General features: G+C 43.6%; 1 protein-coding gene across 6 annotated transcripts in view; it reads right to left on the bottom strand.

The window, feature by feature from the left end:
• KDM2B (lysine demethylase 2B) overlaps positions 1–14,997 on the bottom strand; it is a 105,347-nt gene that overhangs the window by 58,235 nt on the left and 32,115 nt on the right. For all 6 annotated transcript variants that reach the window (XM_039724386.1, XM_039724387.1, XM_039724388.1 and 3 more), the window contains 3 exons: positions 12,565–12,658; positions 11,557–11,710; positions 1,455–1,570 (listed from right to left, as the gene is read on the bottom strand). In XM_039724386.1, coding sequence (XP_039580320.1) covers positions 1,455–1,570; positions 11,557–11,710; positions 12,565–12,658 — 364 coding nt within the window. The remainder of the gene's footprint in view (positions 1–1,454; positions 1,571–11,556; positions 11,711–12,564; positions 12,659–14,997) is intronic.

Genomic DNA, 14,997 nt, shown 5'->3' with positions numbered 1-14,997 from the left:
CTTCTTCTTTACAGTCACTCTGGAAACCTTCCTGTGCCCAGCACCTCTGCCAGGTGAGCCCTTCCTGCTCCTGTCACCATAACTTTCCTGTCCTTTCTGCACCTTCTCAAGACACTTGACACTGCCACCTGTTCAAAGCCAGGCTGAATCCACTCTGGTCTCTATTTCTGCTCTTTCTATTTCTAATTCCCCCTACATTTAATCTTTTGTCTTCATTTCTCTTCCACTAAGAATTCATTTTTCTGCTTCTCTTCATTAAAGTCACTCCAGGAAGCCCACTGCTCCCACCACTGTTTTGCAGTGTGAAGATCACCAGGCCTTGTACCTGCTGGGCAGCCAGGGAGGCTGGGAGAGGACACCTCACTCCCAGAGTCAGAGATGTACTTCAAAACAATTTGCATTTGCTCCAGGCCTATGCACTCTCACTGCAAAGAAAGCAGTTTGGGGTAAAAGCCAACTTGGAGCAAGATTTGTGCCCTGTTGTAGGGATGAACAACAGTGAACTGCACTGATGTCCAGAACACACTATTTTAATACTTTTTAGTGAAGAAGGATTGCCATTTCCTGCCATTTTGCCAGCCCATATTTCCACTACCACCAGAGCTGGCACCTGTGTCAATGGTTTATCAGCACTGTCTCAGAGTGGGGCCTCCAAAACAGTCCCCATCTGAACTGCACATCCCCTGGTCCATCTTTATATCAGAATGCCACAATGGCTTTGCACAGGTTATTTAACAGCCTACTAAAAGAGAGTCATTCCCTCCAGACCCTGCTGCTTTTTGAAACTCAGTGGATATGATGAGCAGGTGCCCTGTTCTATTAACCAAGGATAAAATTGTCACCACCAACAAATGGGTGGCACAGTAACCTCCCCCAGCCTTTTCCTCAGGTGGGTGCTACAGTCAGATGAACACCACAATGTTCAGATCAATGTCCCACCCCAGCCCCTCTGTTCCAAGAAATTCTTGCATGGTATCAAGTCACTGTAGTGACTGCCAATTACAGAAGATGTCATTGCACACACAACTTCTGCACAGCTTTGCCAATTCAGCTGTGGCAGCAGAACCAGCCCAGTGCCATCAGTTCTCCAGGATCAGGCATCCTCCCCAGGTGTGCACAGAGAGGTGACAAGCAGAGGGTTACCAGAAATACTGGTACAAAGGTCTGTGAAGTGCAACATGTTTTTGTGCAGAAGGGAAGGTGTTTTATGTAAGCTTAACAGGCAGACAAAAGACACAGAAGGGACACATCTGTGGGAAGCACATGAGTAAATCCCACTAAAAATAACCAACATTTGAAAAGTCTCATTACTTCATGTTTACCTCTTGTTTCAACGACTGTGACACGGAGATCCCGTCAGTTGTTGTTTGTCAGAAGGGAATACGAGGGAGAGACTATGACAGATCATAGTCACAAAGATCTGCTCAGTTAAAAAGAGAATCAAGTATCCTTACCCTTGTTCTGTCCTCAATTTCATAGATGCGAAGCTGCATGGGAACATTAAAGCTATGCAGGATATTTCCACCAAACACCAGAGAATCTACTGGAGTATAAACCGCGTGTATCCACCCTAGAGAGGGAAAGCAAAGAACTGAGAATGCCTCGTGCTACGCAGCATTACAGAGCAATTCAAAATCACATTTTAACAACCCTCTGAGTCCCACTGTGCTGGGGATGAGAGGTTAAAGCAGTGGAAGGTTAAATGGGATGCTCACAGCCACACTTCAGGACGAGTCACAGCAGAAGGGCACCTTGTGACCTGCAGTCTTCCAACCCTCTGTAAATCAGTTCTATTTATTCACCCAACACTTACAGTGTTTACTGAGCACACGCAAGTTTATGACTCAACCACATCCATGACTAAGAAGTAAACTCAGTCTGTTCCATACACTTGACTCTCAGACTGGCACCTCCAGCATGGCTGCAAACCATGTCAGCAGTGGTGGTGGGCCAAGGGTTGTAGGACTGGACTGAGGTACACCAAACTTCCTTCACACTAGCACCACAACACACTTCAGAGGTGAAAGACTTCAAATTATTACCAGACCTCCTTCAGAGGTGAAAGTTTCATCAGCTACGATCAACTTCCTGAAGTAACCAAGAAATAGTTTTCACTGTAAGCCTCAAGTTAAGGGATTTAACATTTCTGGTACTGGAGCTGATGAGTCTGTTCTGACCCAATCCTACAAGGGACTGAATTAATTTCACAGGCTCCAAAGAATCTTCTATCACAACGAAAATCCAGGCACAGCAATTCAGACAGCCACAACCAGCTCTTCTGCCTCTGCATTGTTTGCTTGGTCTGTCAGGAGCTGAAGCTCTGGCTATGCAAGACTGTAGCCTCTGATCTCTGCAGTGAAAAAGGAATTGATCCTGCTAATGATCTGGGACCCACAGAGACCTGACACTTTTTTTCCTCTTCTTTTTAATGAAAAGCATTACAATTTATAAACCAGCAGACAGCAAAGCAACATGGGGGGCAGTCAATTTTCTCCTGACTGTGCAGTACTTTCCATTAAAGCTGTGGCAGCTTTCCCTCACTTCCTGATCAGCGAGGGAGCAGGAAAATGCCTTTCAGCCTAGAGGGTTTTCCAGCCAGCAGCCACAAAAGTGCCCCTCCACAACAATTTTTCAGCCATAAAGGCCTGAAAAGCTCTGTCTGGGAAGTCCTTGAGCCACAGCAGATGGCAGGACTGGGGCTTTCATTTAAGGGCATGCTGGTAGGAGAGTGACAGGAAGGAAAAGAAATCAGCACTAGGATTTTCTCCCTGGAAACACAAGCCCATCACTCTGGATACATTTTTCTAGATTTCAAGAGTCACTGAATGGTAGAGGCTGGAGGGGACCTCTGGAGGTCCAACCCTCATGACCACCTAGAGCCAGCTGCACAGAACTGTGTCCAGATGCCTCCATGGTATCTCCTGGGATGAAGACTCCATGGCCCCTCTGGGCAACCTGTTCCAGGTTTCAGTCAATTTACAGGTCTGACTTCACACACTAAATGTGATGCACATAAAACCAGCGGGTGGCTCATGGTTCTGGCAGCTCTCAGAATTATTCCATCTTTCCTTCTCTGGTCAGCATAACTTCATTTACAGATATCCAGCCTGTTTATTACTATCAAATCAAGAACAAGCAACTCGAGAGGATTTTTTTTTCCATGTAAGGGTAGGATGGCAGCTACACACATCAACACTCTAAATACTTCACAGCTAAAGTAGTTCAGCACCTCACATGAAATACATCAGCCTGTACTAAAAGCAAACTACTACAAAAATACATGATCCTCATCCTAGTCTTTGGGAAGGAAAACAGATCCAAGGTCAAGGAAGTTGGGGCCACTGCTTCCACTGGGTAAACAAAGGTTTCTGTGGTTGGGGGAAAGAGTGGAAACCACGTGCTGAGGCAAACCTGGGTCCCCAAAGCCAACTCATTGGCTGGGTGCTGAAACGGGGTTGGTTTGCGTGACAATCCACTTTAATTGTCAGGTTTAGAGATGAACAAAGTGAAACTTGAAAAAGTGAAATGACTTTCATGGCCCCACAACTGAGTGGTGGCAGAAGCCAGCTCAGAACCAGGCAGTTACCAGCAGAACACTGAGGAGTCCTCAGCACCACTTCCCACACCAGTTCTCAGCACAGATGTCAATGTCCAACCTTAGTGCAGCTGTTATTTTAGTTAAATTATCATCATTCAAAATACAATTTGCTATCAAATATTTGCAACTTGATTAAAAGGAGTAACTGAGCTGATTCTTGTCCTATTTAAAAGGTCAAAAGGAGATATCTCTTCATTTAATAATCAATAAAATTAAATCACATCAATGCAGTTGTTCTTTGAGTGGGTGCTTCCACTGAAACCACAGAAGTAGCCTTCTCCTACAAATTGTATTTCCTCAGTGAACATTTCCCACTGGAGTGCAGCTGGTTTCATTGTTTCCTGGTCTTTGGGTCTCTCAACAAACCTTCCTTGACTTCTCAACCCTGTGAGATGCCAAGGGTTTTTGTGTTAATAACTGCTAGACTTTCTTGGTAGTAGTCCAAATATTTTTGGGAGAAATGTGGAAGGATCTATCACTGGCTTGAGCCAATGCTCTAACAAATGGTGTTCCAGACATGACAAACCCTTGCACAGAAAGAATAATGAACACAAATATCCTTACAAGCATCCGTTCTTGCAGAGCTGGTACAGTGCAAACTGAAAATCTTCTGTAAAGTATCTGAAACAACCTCTGGTTCTGTGGAGAAGGTCTTTAATTCCCTACTTGCATTTATAATCCAGGACTAAACACCTTACAAGCAATTAGAACCTTCAGCTCCCAGCTGCTGAATTAACTGAACACTAGGTCCTTCAAGCAGCAAGTATTTCTAATAACAAGACTGAAAATATTGCTGTTAATGACAAGTTGTCAGTAGCAAAACCCTTTAAAACATAACATTAAAATCCATCAGGATTGCGAAAAGAAAAATAAATGAGAGACCAAGCAACAAAGTCATCATATAAAGTCCTGGGAAGTCAAGTTGCTCCCCCTGCCAAGGCAGGGATGATTTCCAGGCACAGCTCTGAGACAGGCACAGATGCTGCCTGTGGGTACCCTCCCCTCTCTGCTGAAGTGCTGAGCTGGGCACACAGCTCAGTCCTGGGGAATCCCAGATTTCCTGCAGGCAGCATCCAGCTCAGCCCTCTGCAGGACACAGCCCTGTCAGAGGAGTCACCTGTGCATAAAATAGATTTTGGTCACTCAGCTGTGCAGCATTTCAGTCACACTGCAGCCCAAAATAGCTTCCACTTGCCTGAGGAAGGTACGTGCATAATTGAAACTGCAGAGACACGAGCACCAAGAGGTGGATTCCAGGGACACAGGACAGAATGGGCAAGGTTAGACAAAAAAGATGGGAAAACTGACAAGGTACAAAATCCCAGCAAGACCGGCACAGATGTTGCAGAGGAAAAACCCCAACATGAAAATCTCTTGTTCTGGTACTAACCAGGCTGTGTATGGAGAAAAACTGGAGGTCAGCACCAGAAAAGTAGAAGTAGGAGGAAAGAGAGATGAGCAGAAAACAGGAAACAGTTTCCATCAGGGTAATGTATTGTGGAAATGAGCTCTGAGGAATGAGAAGCTTGGATGGCACATTCAATCCATTCCCACAGCTTAGCTACAGCACGACTCAGAAATAAACTGAGGAGGATGAATGTTCATTGTGACCATTTGCAAACAAAACCACCCATCTTGTCAGCTCCCCAATTACCATGGTTTTTAAAGGGGAACACAAACCTCCAGAGCAGGAGGTGCTGCACGTATGGTGAAGACAAAAGGACAGCCAAGGGATTTGCTTTAATGTCACCCCCCACATCCCTGCCTCACCTTCACCTGTGCTGTTACATTTTGCTGTGCACTGAAGGTCTGTTGACATTTTAGATCATGTCACCTGTGCTGAACAGCCTGTCATGTCTGCTCCTGTGTGTCTGACTTCCAGCTCTCACAGCACAAACTTCCCACACAGCCCCCAATACCAAGACCTCTGGAGTGAGTTCCTCAGTTCTCTCCTCAGTCACTGCTCTGTGCTGCTCACACAAACCCTGCCACTGCTGCACAACCCTCTGCATTCCATGGCTTCATGTGAGACAGGAGATAATACCTCACCTCTTGGTAATTGTCTCAAAACCAGAGAAAAACACCAAAAATTTAATTTTATCCTTAATGCTAAAAAAAGCACTGGAATAATATCAGAACAACTGGAATAAGGACTAAAAAAGTCAAAAGTCAGTGCAACAAGAAATCGTTAATTTTTGTCTGAAAGCCACAAACAAAAGCACCTGCTAAATATTACCTAAAGCTACAATTAAATCCTACAGATGAGAGGAGGACATTGACTGTGGGCTATGAGGACCAGCCATGAACCAGAAGATTCTTGCCCATGGGTGCCCATTTCCCAGCAGTGACAGGAGGGTGGAACAGCCCAGCCCCAGGGCAGCTCTGCACGGCCACTGCCCAGTCCTGCCCACCACAGGCTCAGCCCCGTGGGATAAATGGATCTGGGAGTACAGACACTGCAGTCACTGCTCCCAGCCCTCATGTCAAGCCTCAATAAGACCATCCACTTAAGGTTTTTCTGAAGTTGATGGTTTTTATTTCAGCTGCTGGCGATCAATAAGTGCTTTTTCCTTCCCAAAACAATCCTAGTGTATGAAGCCAAGCCAACACTGAGCAGGAATTCTCTTCAGGAGACTCAGAAATGCTCTCAGCTGATTTACAGTTATGAATTATTCCACCACTCCTAAGATACACTTGAATATTTAGATGTTATCATCTCTAGTAAATCAAGAAGGTAAAATTAACAGTAACAAACACTTTTTCTGAACAGTTAAAAGAAAGATATAATCTCATTATCTTTTGAATTTTATAAAACAAGTATTATTAAACATTGCAAACTTGTTAGAAGATTTCAGTGGGCTGCAAATTCCTACTCAAGGATGCAATCATCCATCTGAGAATAATGAAAAAGAATATTAACTTATAAAGCTATGGGGCAAACAGCCTACAAGCTCCAAGCCAAAACCATGGTGCATCTGTTTCCATTAGTAACTGAACTGATATTGTGCCTTGTGATATAGAAGTTGCCACACATTTTCCTGCAATTCTACAGCAACTTGGGGTGGAAAAGATGAAATATATAGCCTCAAAAATAAAAAGTGACTAAAGAGATAACCTGAGAGTGGGCACTGCCAGCAAATCTCAAAAGAAGAATGACTGCATCATAACAGTGCCCACAAGCAAATCTATCAAGGGAAGATCATGTTTACATTTTTAAAGTTAAGTATTTACTAATTCTGCCCCAGTAGTACAAGTAATACAGCAACTCTCCATCTTAAATTGTTTTTAAGAATGAGGCAGAACTTGGAATTAGGTACAGAATCAAAAATCCAGCATCATGCTGTCACCTTCCATCTGAAAGCAGACACTCAAAGCAAAAAGCCTCTCCTGTTTGATCCCCTCCACAATCTTCTTCATGTGGTCCCTGAGGCTCCAGGCACGGAGATCCCATTAATGGCAGTGGAAGCTCACAGAATGGGAAAAGATAAACAGCAACCAAAACCAGCCAGGCAGCTCTGCAGCCCTAGCACAACACCCTGCAAAAAATGTACCAGCCAGATTTTAATAGCCTGTCATTCTCCTGCTGTAAGGGCTATGTGCCACCTTCTGGCCCCATCACACAATAATCCATCAAACTCTCACTGGCACAGCAGAGGTGACCTAGGACCACACACTCCTAATAGGCAAAATGCCACTGATAACCACTGAGACAGCATCTGAAACACTCTGAATCCCTGCAAATAGCTGCCTGCAGTCCACACAGAACATCTCTTTCTGTCCACTCTCCTTCCCAAAAACATTCATCTGAGAAAGGTCATTATTTCTGCATTTGACTGGAGACAAGAACTCTGGAGCACTCTCAGGTTACCACAATAATTAAGAGAGACTCTAACAGCATGTTTCCATGCCAAAGGCCCTGAAGTGCAGTACAGAGAACATAAGAAAAATAAAGTAAAACAAACAGCTTACTCCTCAGTGGAACACTGCCAGCTCCCAGGTGAAACACAACTGTTATGAAATTGCATGCAGCAACACGAGAAGTTTGAAGAAGAACCAAAAGGAACATCATCCAGTGACAGCAGGTCACCCTGCCTGGATTTTGATCGTAGCAATGCTGAATAAATCAGCACTGCAGAAGTTTTCTGCAGTATCTAATGGCAGCCCAACCTCTCACCTCTTCCATGGACTCACATTAAAGGTACAGATTTGAAAAGCCTACAGTAAGTTCAGAAGCCCCAGCCCAAGCCCACTGCCTCTGCCCAGTGACAGAGGCTCAGAAAAAGGCTGTAAGAAAGAGAGGATGATAGAGCAACCCTTGGCATCATCAACCATCTCTTCCCAAAGGAACCAAAACCAGGATGTTTGCAAATTTTCTGAGACCAATCACACTGCAAACCCTGGAATCAATCTGTATCTACCTCAGAGGCCAGCAAAAGTGGTCTTCACCAAAAAGAAAAAAAAGAAATAAAAGAAAATCCAAGTTCTACCAATCACACTGCAAACCTCTATCCACAACCTGTATCTACCTCAGAGGCCAGCAAAACTGGTCTTCACCAAAAAGAAAAAAAAGAAATAAAAGAAAATCCAAGTTCAAGTAATTAATTACTACTCCATTAGCACCAATACAACAGATTCCAAACAATTCACACATCCCCCCTGAAAAGTCATCACACGGTGCAGAAGAAAACTACAGCAAAAATACTACTGGACAAGCTCTAGACTTGACTGTTGCTGGTAAAATTTAGTTGTTTCCCTACTGAGACAATAAGTGAGCACTGAAATGATCCTTTTTCTCTTCTGGATCATCACACTTTCCACCTGAAGCACACTTTATAAAGAATTTCCCTTTTATTTGGCATGTGAGTCAGGCAGCATGCCCTGTCCACTATTCCAAGTGAGATGTATTACCTTGACCAGATTTCACCTGTGGTGAATGTTTACCATATGGAAACTGTACATACTAAATTCTGCCCATGGTAACATACACAGTGTAAATATCCTGGGGCTGCAACACAAACTCTTCCTGTATAAGGAAAAGTTTGCTCCCATCCTGGGGAAACAGCAGTTTGAGTTCTACAGAAAAAAATTTAAAAATCATTCCTTGACACTGGTAGCAATTACGGCCTCCTCCCCTCTTGAACCTTCAGCTGGTCTAACATCTTAATCTAATCAGGCCATAAACCTCAGAATGGCACAATGTGTGTATTTCTCCATCAATAATTATGTTGACACCAGTTGCATTAGTGGAAAAGGCCAGGTTCCTAGTTGATTTTATCACTTTACCACAGACTTTAGCAGAGTTACCATCCTTGACTCACCAGAGGGAATCAGTAAAGTGGGAGATGAGAACTTGTAACGGGTGGAGCAGCCCTGTGGGGCCCCCAGGGGACAGCTGGGCTCCTGCAAGGGCATCCATCCGAATCCCAGCTTGCTCTCCCCCTCCCCATATTTAGGAGAAACTCCTAAAATGCTGAAAAATGCACCTTTGTGCCTAACAACTCACTGTGCTGACGATCCTGGGCTCAATTCCTCCTTGATACCAGAGCTGGGGTCGTGCTCTCAGGGCTCTGCAGGGTTACAAACACCAGCAGAAATCTACTGGTTTAAACTTAATCCTGAAAGGATGATGGCAGTGATGGAGAGGGAAATACCCTGAGGCCCTGGTGAGCACTATAATTATGCCTTCCCTAAGAATGATCCCCATTCTTGTCCAAGTGGTTTGTACTTTTGGGGATTTACTGGATCTACTGCTGATCCCAGATTCTCAGGCAAGCCTTCCATTTCCCAGCAGACTGTGATTTCACTCCCTCACTTGTCTTCTTACAGTCTTCTCTACCTACCTCACCCTCACAGTGCTATGGTATAACAGCATTTCTAGGACTACTCCCAAAAATTACTTGAAAGCAGAAGCAGAGCAGGATATTTTATGGGAAAGGTCCCTTGCTGAAACGCTCCCCATTCACAGCCCAGCTGAGCACTAATTCCTCTCCACTTTCTGTGAGCAAACCTGTAATTAGAAGGTATTTCCTCATGGATGAGTTGAGGCTGGTCAAGGGTTTATCAGGCTCAATTGAAAATACAGGACACGCTGGTTTTACAGACATCCATAAACAGAATCTAAACACTAAGAACACTTCTAAAGCACATAAAAACCACTTTCAAACATTAACTAACATGATATGTGCACAAACCAGAGCAAAGAGGTCACAGGAATTGACCTGTTTTACACAGCTGTGCTCAATTCACTGACCTGGAACAGCCTTTAATTAGGCATTTCCATACTCTTAAAACAAAGGCAGAAATAATGCTCTTTCACACAAATAGGAGATTTGCAAATAAGTTTTCCAAACAACATAGAACAGAGCAAAAATCTTTGAATCTATGAGGTGCTTACAGAGAAATTATTCATAAATGCCTTTCAAATCTGGCATGGAGCCTAAAGTGTCTGAGGTATTGGCATTTCTGTACTTAGGGCTTTCCTAAGAAAACAGAAACTACAGTCAAAAACCCATTTGGAATCACTTTGTGTCAGCCACCATGGTACAGCTGTGTCCTGTCCAAGCTCCCTCAACCTGCAGTGTTCCAGCTGCTGAACATGACTAAACTGACATACAGAAAGTCTTACTTGTAGGAGGCTTTTCACAGGAGGATGGAGATAAATAGAAGATGCAGTAATGGGATCTAAGCAAACAGCAGAGGCACACTCAAACACCCAGCTCAAACAGTAACGGCACATTCTGACCTGTTTCAAGCCAAGATCTAATTCCTCTAACAGATTAACTCCCCCACCCTCAAAGTCATTTTGCCTGTCATCTCCCAGGCTGATTCTTACCAAATACTAACAAATGTGCACATTTGTGGCCTTCAATTGATCCTAACAACACTCCCCAGATGAGAAGAACATTGTCCCTGTCTCTGCATGACCTGCATTCTCTCTGTCTCTAGGTTAAAAAATAATAATCCTATCTCCACAGAGTAATTAATTCCAGAGCTGAAAAGCTACCAGCCTGCCTTTCTGGTATGTAGAAAGTCTACCTAGATTTATTTCCCTGGTAAGACCCAATAGACAGAGGCAATGTGTTAAATTATTATAAACAAACTTACAGTTCCACGGAAAGCAAAGTCTGATATCATCTTAAATGAGGGCTGTTACACATTCCACCATCCTTAATCCAATTTAGGCAGGAGCTGAAGGGGCTGAAGCATCAGCCTTCAAAGCTACAACTATTTGGTGGCTTTGCAAGATGAGCCTGGATCATGCCACACAGCTACTGAGGTGGCAGCAGTGTAAAACAGAGTGTGGCTGGGCTGCTGGAAGATGCCCAGATCCAGCATCACCTGAACAGTTATAACAATGAAGCTGTTTCCCCAAGAAGCAACCTGAGCACAGCACCTGCTCTCCCATGCACTGGAATCTCTCTTGAGTTCCACCAAGACCCACCTCTGGCTACAGATAGAGGCAAAGGAGCAAGTTACTGAACTGCAGGTGAAACCTGCCAGAAGAGATCACAAAAAGAGAAAACTGTATTTCCCAGAAAGCCAACAGCAGCAGTCAGTACAGCTCTGATGAGAAGTGGTGAACTGACAGCTCCAGAGGCCCAACTCCTCTCTTCTTCCTCCCAGTACATACACACTTCCTCACAGTACATTTTCCATCAGTCTTAATTTCTGGAAAATGAAGCACATTTAGTCCCTGGCCTTTCATCTGCCACAGCAAATCAAGAGGTCTTCCTCTCTTCTTTCTCCCAGTACATACACATGATCACTGCACACACTTCCTCACAGTACATTTTCCATCAGTCTTAATTTCTGGAAAATGAAGCACATTTAGTCCCTGGCCTTTCATCTGCCACAGCAAATCAAGAGGTCAGGATGGGGTTTAGGTGTGAAGAATTGTTTTACACAGAACTGTTAGTAAAGCACAATCCCAGTCACTCCAGGTTAGTTAACAGGCATACCTGAAGGAATGAAGAACGTGTAGCCCTGTTTCAGCTCAATTCTTTGGCACCGTTCCACCCTGTCTCCCAGGAAGATATCACTTTGCTTTCCTGAGAGAACCCATTCTTCATAAAGTTCTAGATTCTGCAGAGTAGGTGGAATCAGCCAGAAGATCTAAAAACAAAATGAAGATTTAATTATTACCAATAGTCAACAAAAAGAAACAGCTGAGAGACTCCAGCAAGGTTACAGTGTATTAGGCAAATGAGCTGCTTTCTGCATGAAACACTTGTTTTCCAGGTGTTGTACACAGAGGCACACACAGACAGCAGCAGCAATTAGCCCACGTGCTGGAAGTGCCTGGGTAACTGTCACTTGTCATCTCTCTTCCAGAAATATCTTACTCAGAAGCTGCCTGTGCTTTACCTGCAGCTCAGAACTGCCTGTTGGTACAGAGAGGAACAGGATCTGTACCACTGCCTGACTTCAGCTCCCACCACACACTGCCTGCACTACAACTGGGAAAAGCATCCTAAACCAGGAAAGATGGCAATACAGCTCTACATGCTGGGTATTTTAAGGCTTCTGTATCCTTTCAGTTCTGGCTTATTGTGCTGCACACACCAAAGCAATGTGAAATCTCTAAAAGGAACAGAAGCTTTAGGTACAGAGGCTTGTGAGGGCACTCTGACCCAACAAGGGTACACACAGCCACATCTCTCTGCAAGATACTTCTGGACCTCACAGCAACAGCGAGCCTAGAAGCACCAGCACCAAAAAATAACACATTTGGTATTTCAAATAAATCACTTGTTTGTTTCATAACGGTGACTGGTGTCCTTCTAGTTCAGTAAACTCTGTGTGTATCAACAAAGCTGCTGAAACAGTCTGATCACTGGCTGATCCCCTCAAGGAAAAAATAAAAAAAAAGAGAGAAAGAAAGGGGAAAAAAAAGAAAAGAAAGCAACCCCTCCACTCTGTAAAAGGCACAGAGAAATAAAATCAAATATCAAAAAAGGTTCACCTACCTTCCCCCCACGGAAAACGTGATACCACACTGAAGTGCCACCAAAATCAATATGAAAATCAGTGAAGCATCCTTTCACACTCATCAAACAGTACCTGCAAGTAGAGTGAAGGACAAAAATGAATCAGTCTGAAACAGTATTTTTCACATCTTAATTTGCAGATGTTAACTGCCTGTGCAATGCTGCTTCCACCAATTAAGTTTCTGCATTTACAGTACAGGAATTTGTCTCATGAAGGTAACAAGGTTTCTGCTGAAAACTGCGTATCTCCATGTCTGAGTTTGCTGTTCATACAAGAGGAATTAAAGCTTCCAGAGTTAGGGAACAGAAAAACATTAAAAGTTAGGCTGCTCAGAAATATTTCTTATGGCACTGCCAGTCCCTGGGGTGATCTGTTTAATGCTCTCCTTCATCGCTTCAGAGACACAACCTTCACCAGAAGTTGTACACAAATTGCTGCAAAGTTTTCAAAAATCTAATTTGCTCATAAATCCTCCTGAACGTTCTTTACCTACTTGCCACTCATGCCATTTTTGCAAGGATTAGGGGACAGAAACCTCATTTGGCAAACTAACTCCTTTTTGTTCACATTTCTAGGCATTCTGCATCAAAATACATAAAGGACCCAGCTGGCAGCCACACTAACTATCAAATCCACTATTTTTTACGCCGTCTTGATACAAGATTTGAGCAGTTTAAAGTCTGCATTGCTGGAAAAGACACAAGAGCTGTGGTCTGGCTGCAGGAATCTCCAGCCTGCAGCCACCATCTGTAACTAATGGCCGAATCACAGCCGCCCTCCTCACTGTAGGCACCTTTGCAAAGGCAGGAAACACACACCACTTAACCCACTAACCTCTTTTCCTTGTTCCGGTCTCCGTTTCATGGCTTTTTTTTTTTTTTTTGGTTTGGTTTGGTTTTTAAGGGGAGTTATGGAAACACTACCGGAAGGGGATTTGGTTTGTTGTTTTTTTTTTCTTAAAAAAAAAAAAAAGGAAAGAAAAAAAAAAGGTTTGATTTAAGTGTGTCTTTTTCTGCTCACATTCAGGTAGGAGAAGCTCAGCAGTATGCAGCCGGCGTGCAGAAGTCCCTGTAGATGATAGGCTGGGAAGGACCTTACCATGTGTCTGCAGAAGGCTGGCAAATCACAGCCACTCTGGGTCCATAAGAGCCGCTGCCTAGCAACCACATCCCGAGCCGGAGTTGACAGAATGATACGCAATGCTGTCATGAAGACAGTCAATTTGTGGGCTTCAAAAAAGGTCCTGCGCCTTCATCTCACAATTAAAACCTCTCCTTGTGCAATTACACGTCTCTCCTCTTGCCCACTCTGGAATTTTTTAAATTTTTTTTTTAATCCTTCAGAAGCAGGAAGAAGCTTTTGCTGCCCCTGGGGTATTTCAGATGCTTCAAAAATCACAGCTAGCCAAGAAGCTGTCTACACTCTCAATATGCTCCATTTCAAAATATGAGTCCTTCCCTCCCAAACACTTTTTTTTAAAAATTCTCCTTTTATGTTTTCTCTACCAAGATGTTGTTGATTACAAGTCAGATAGAATTTAAAAACAATAAAAGAAGCCCAGAAAGGAAGTTGCCTTTCTTCCAGCCAAACTGCAAAAAGTCACAGATTGAATAATTATTGCTCATTAGGAAAAAAAAATCAGCATAGAAATTCTCAGCTTGTAAGCAGTGCTGAGTATTAGAGGTTCATGTTGTTTTAAAGTAAAAAATTCAAATCCTTATGGAGTCAATTATTTTCAGTTTCCAAAAGACCAGATATAAAATACATCACACTAACAACAAAAATTTTCTAGACAGTGCTCCCTACCAACAATCACCCCCTGAATTAAGATATTCTGGAAGGGCAAACACGGCCTGGCATTAGCTGGTTTTAGCTATTCCTCAGTAGCCAATAATCTAAACCTGAAGCAGGCAAACTGTTTATGTTCAGAAGGGTAATAACAGGATGGAATCCTGTCAAATCAAAGCGCTTAACATTTAGTTTTGTGAGAAAACACCAAAGCAGGTATAACTGTGAACACGCAACTCTTCCTTTTCCTTGCTTTCCCCATTTTCCCTTCTGTTTTCTTGAAACTCCTCTAAACACAATTTCCACTCCAATAAAGGTGGTTTTAGTGAAAGAGTCACTTATGGTGATTAATAAAAACCTGCAAAGCATTTGGAAAAGAAAGTGTTTTTCTTTCCATCCACAAACAAGCCATGCCTTAATTTATGCTGTTAATCTCCCAGGCCTGCTTTTGTCCAAGCCCAGGAGCTCAGGAGCCTGCGGGAGGATCCTCCGCCATCCAGCTCCCTCTCGCCGGTTGCCAGAGTCTGGCACAATGCCTTTGCATTGACCTCTAGAGCTTCCTCTCCCAATGTACACCGCAGTCACATGGTCCCAGCACGCTCCATGCCACTGCTCGGCTCAGG

Source organism: Passer montanus, unplaced genomic scaffold (assembly GCF_014805655.1).
Source record: "Passer montanus isolate IOZ18808 unplaced genomic scaffold, ASM1480565v1 scaffold53, whole genome shotgun sequence".
Classification (NCBI taxonomy): domain Eukaryota; kingdom Metazoa; phylum Chordata; class Aves; order Passeriformes; family Passeridae; genus Passer; species Passer montanus.
Note: the sequence above shows the minus strand (reverse complement) of the source record. Positions and strands in the feature narration are given on the sequence as shown.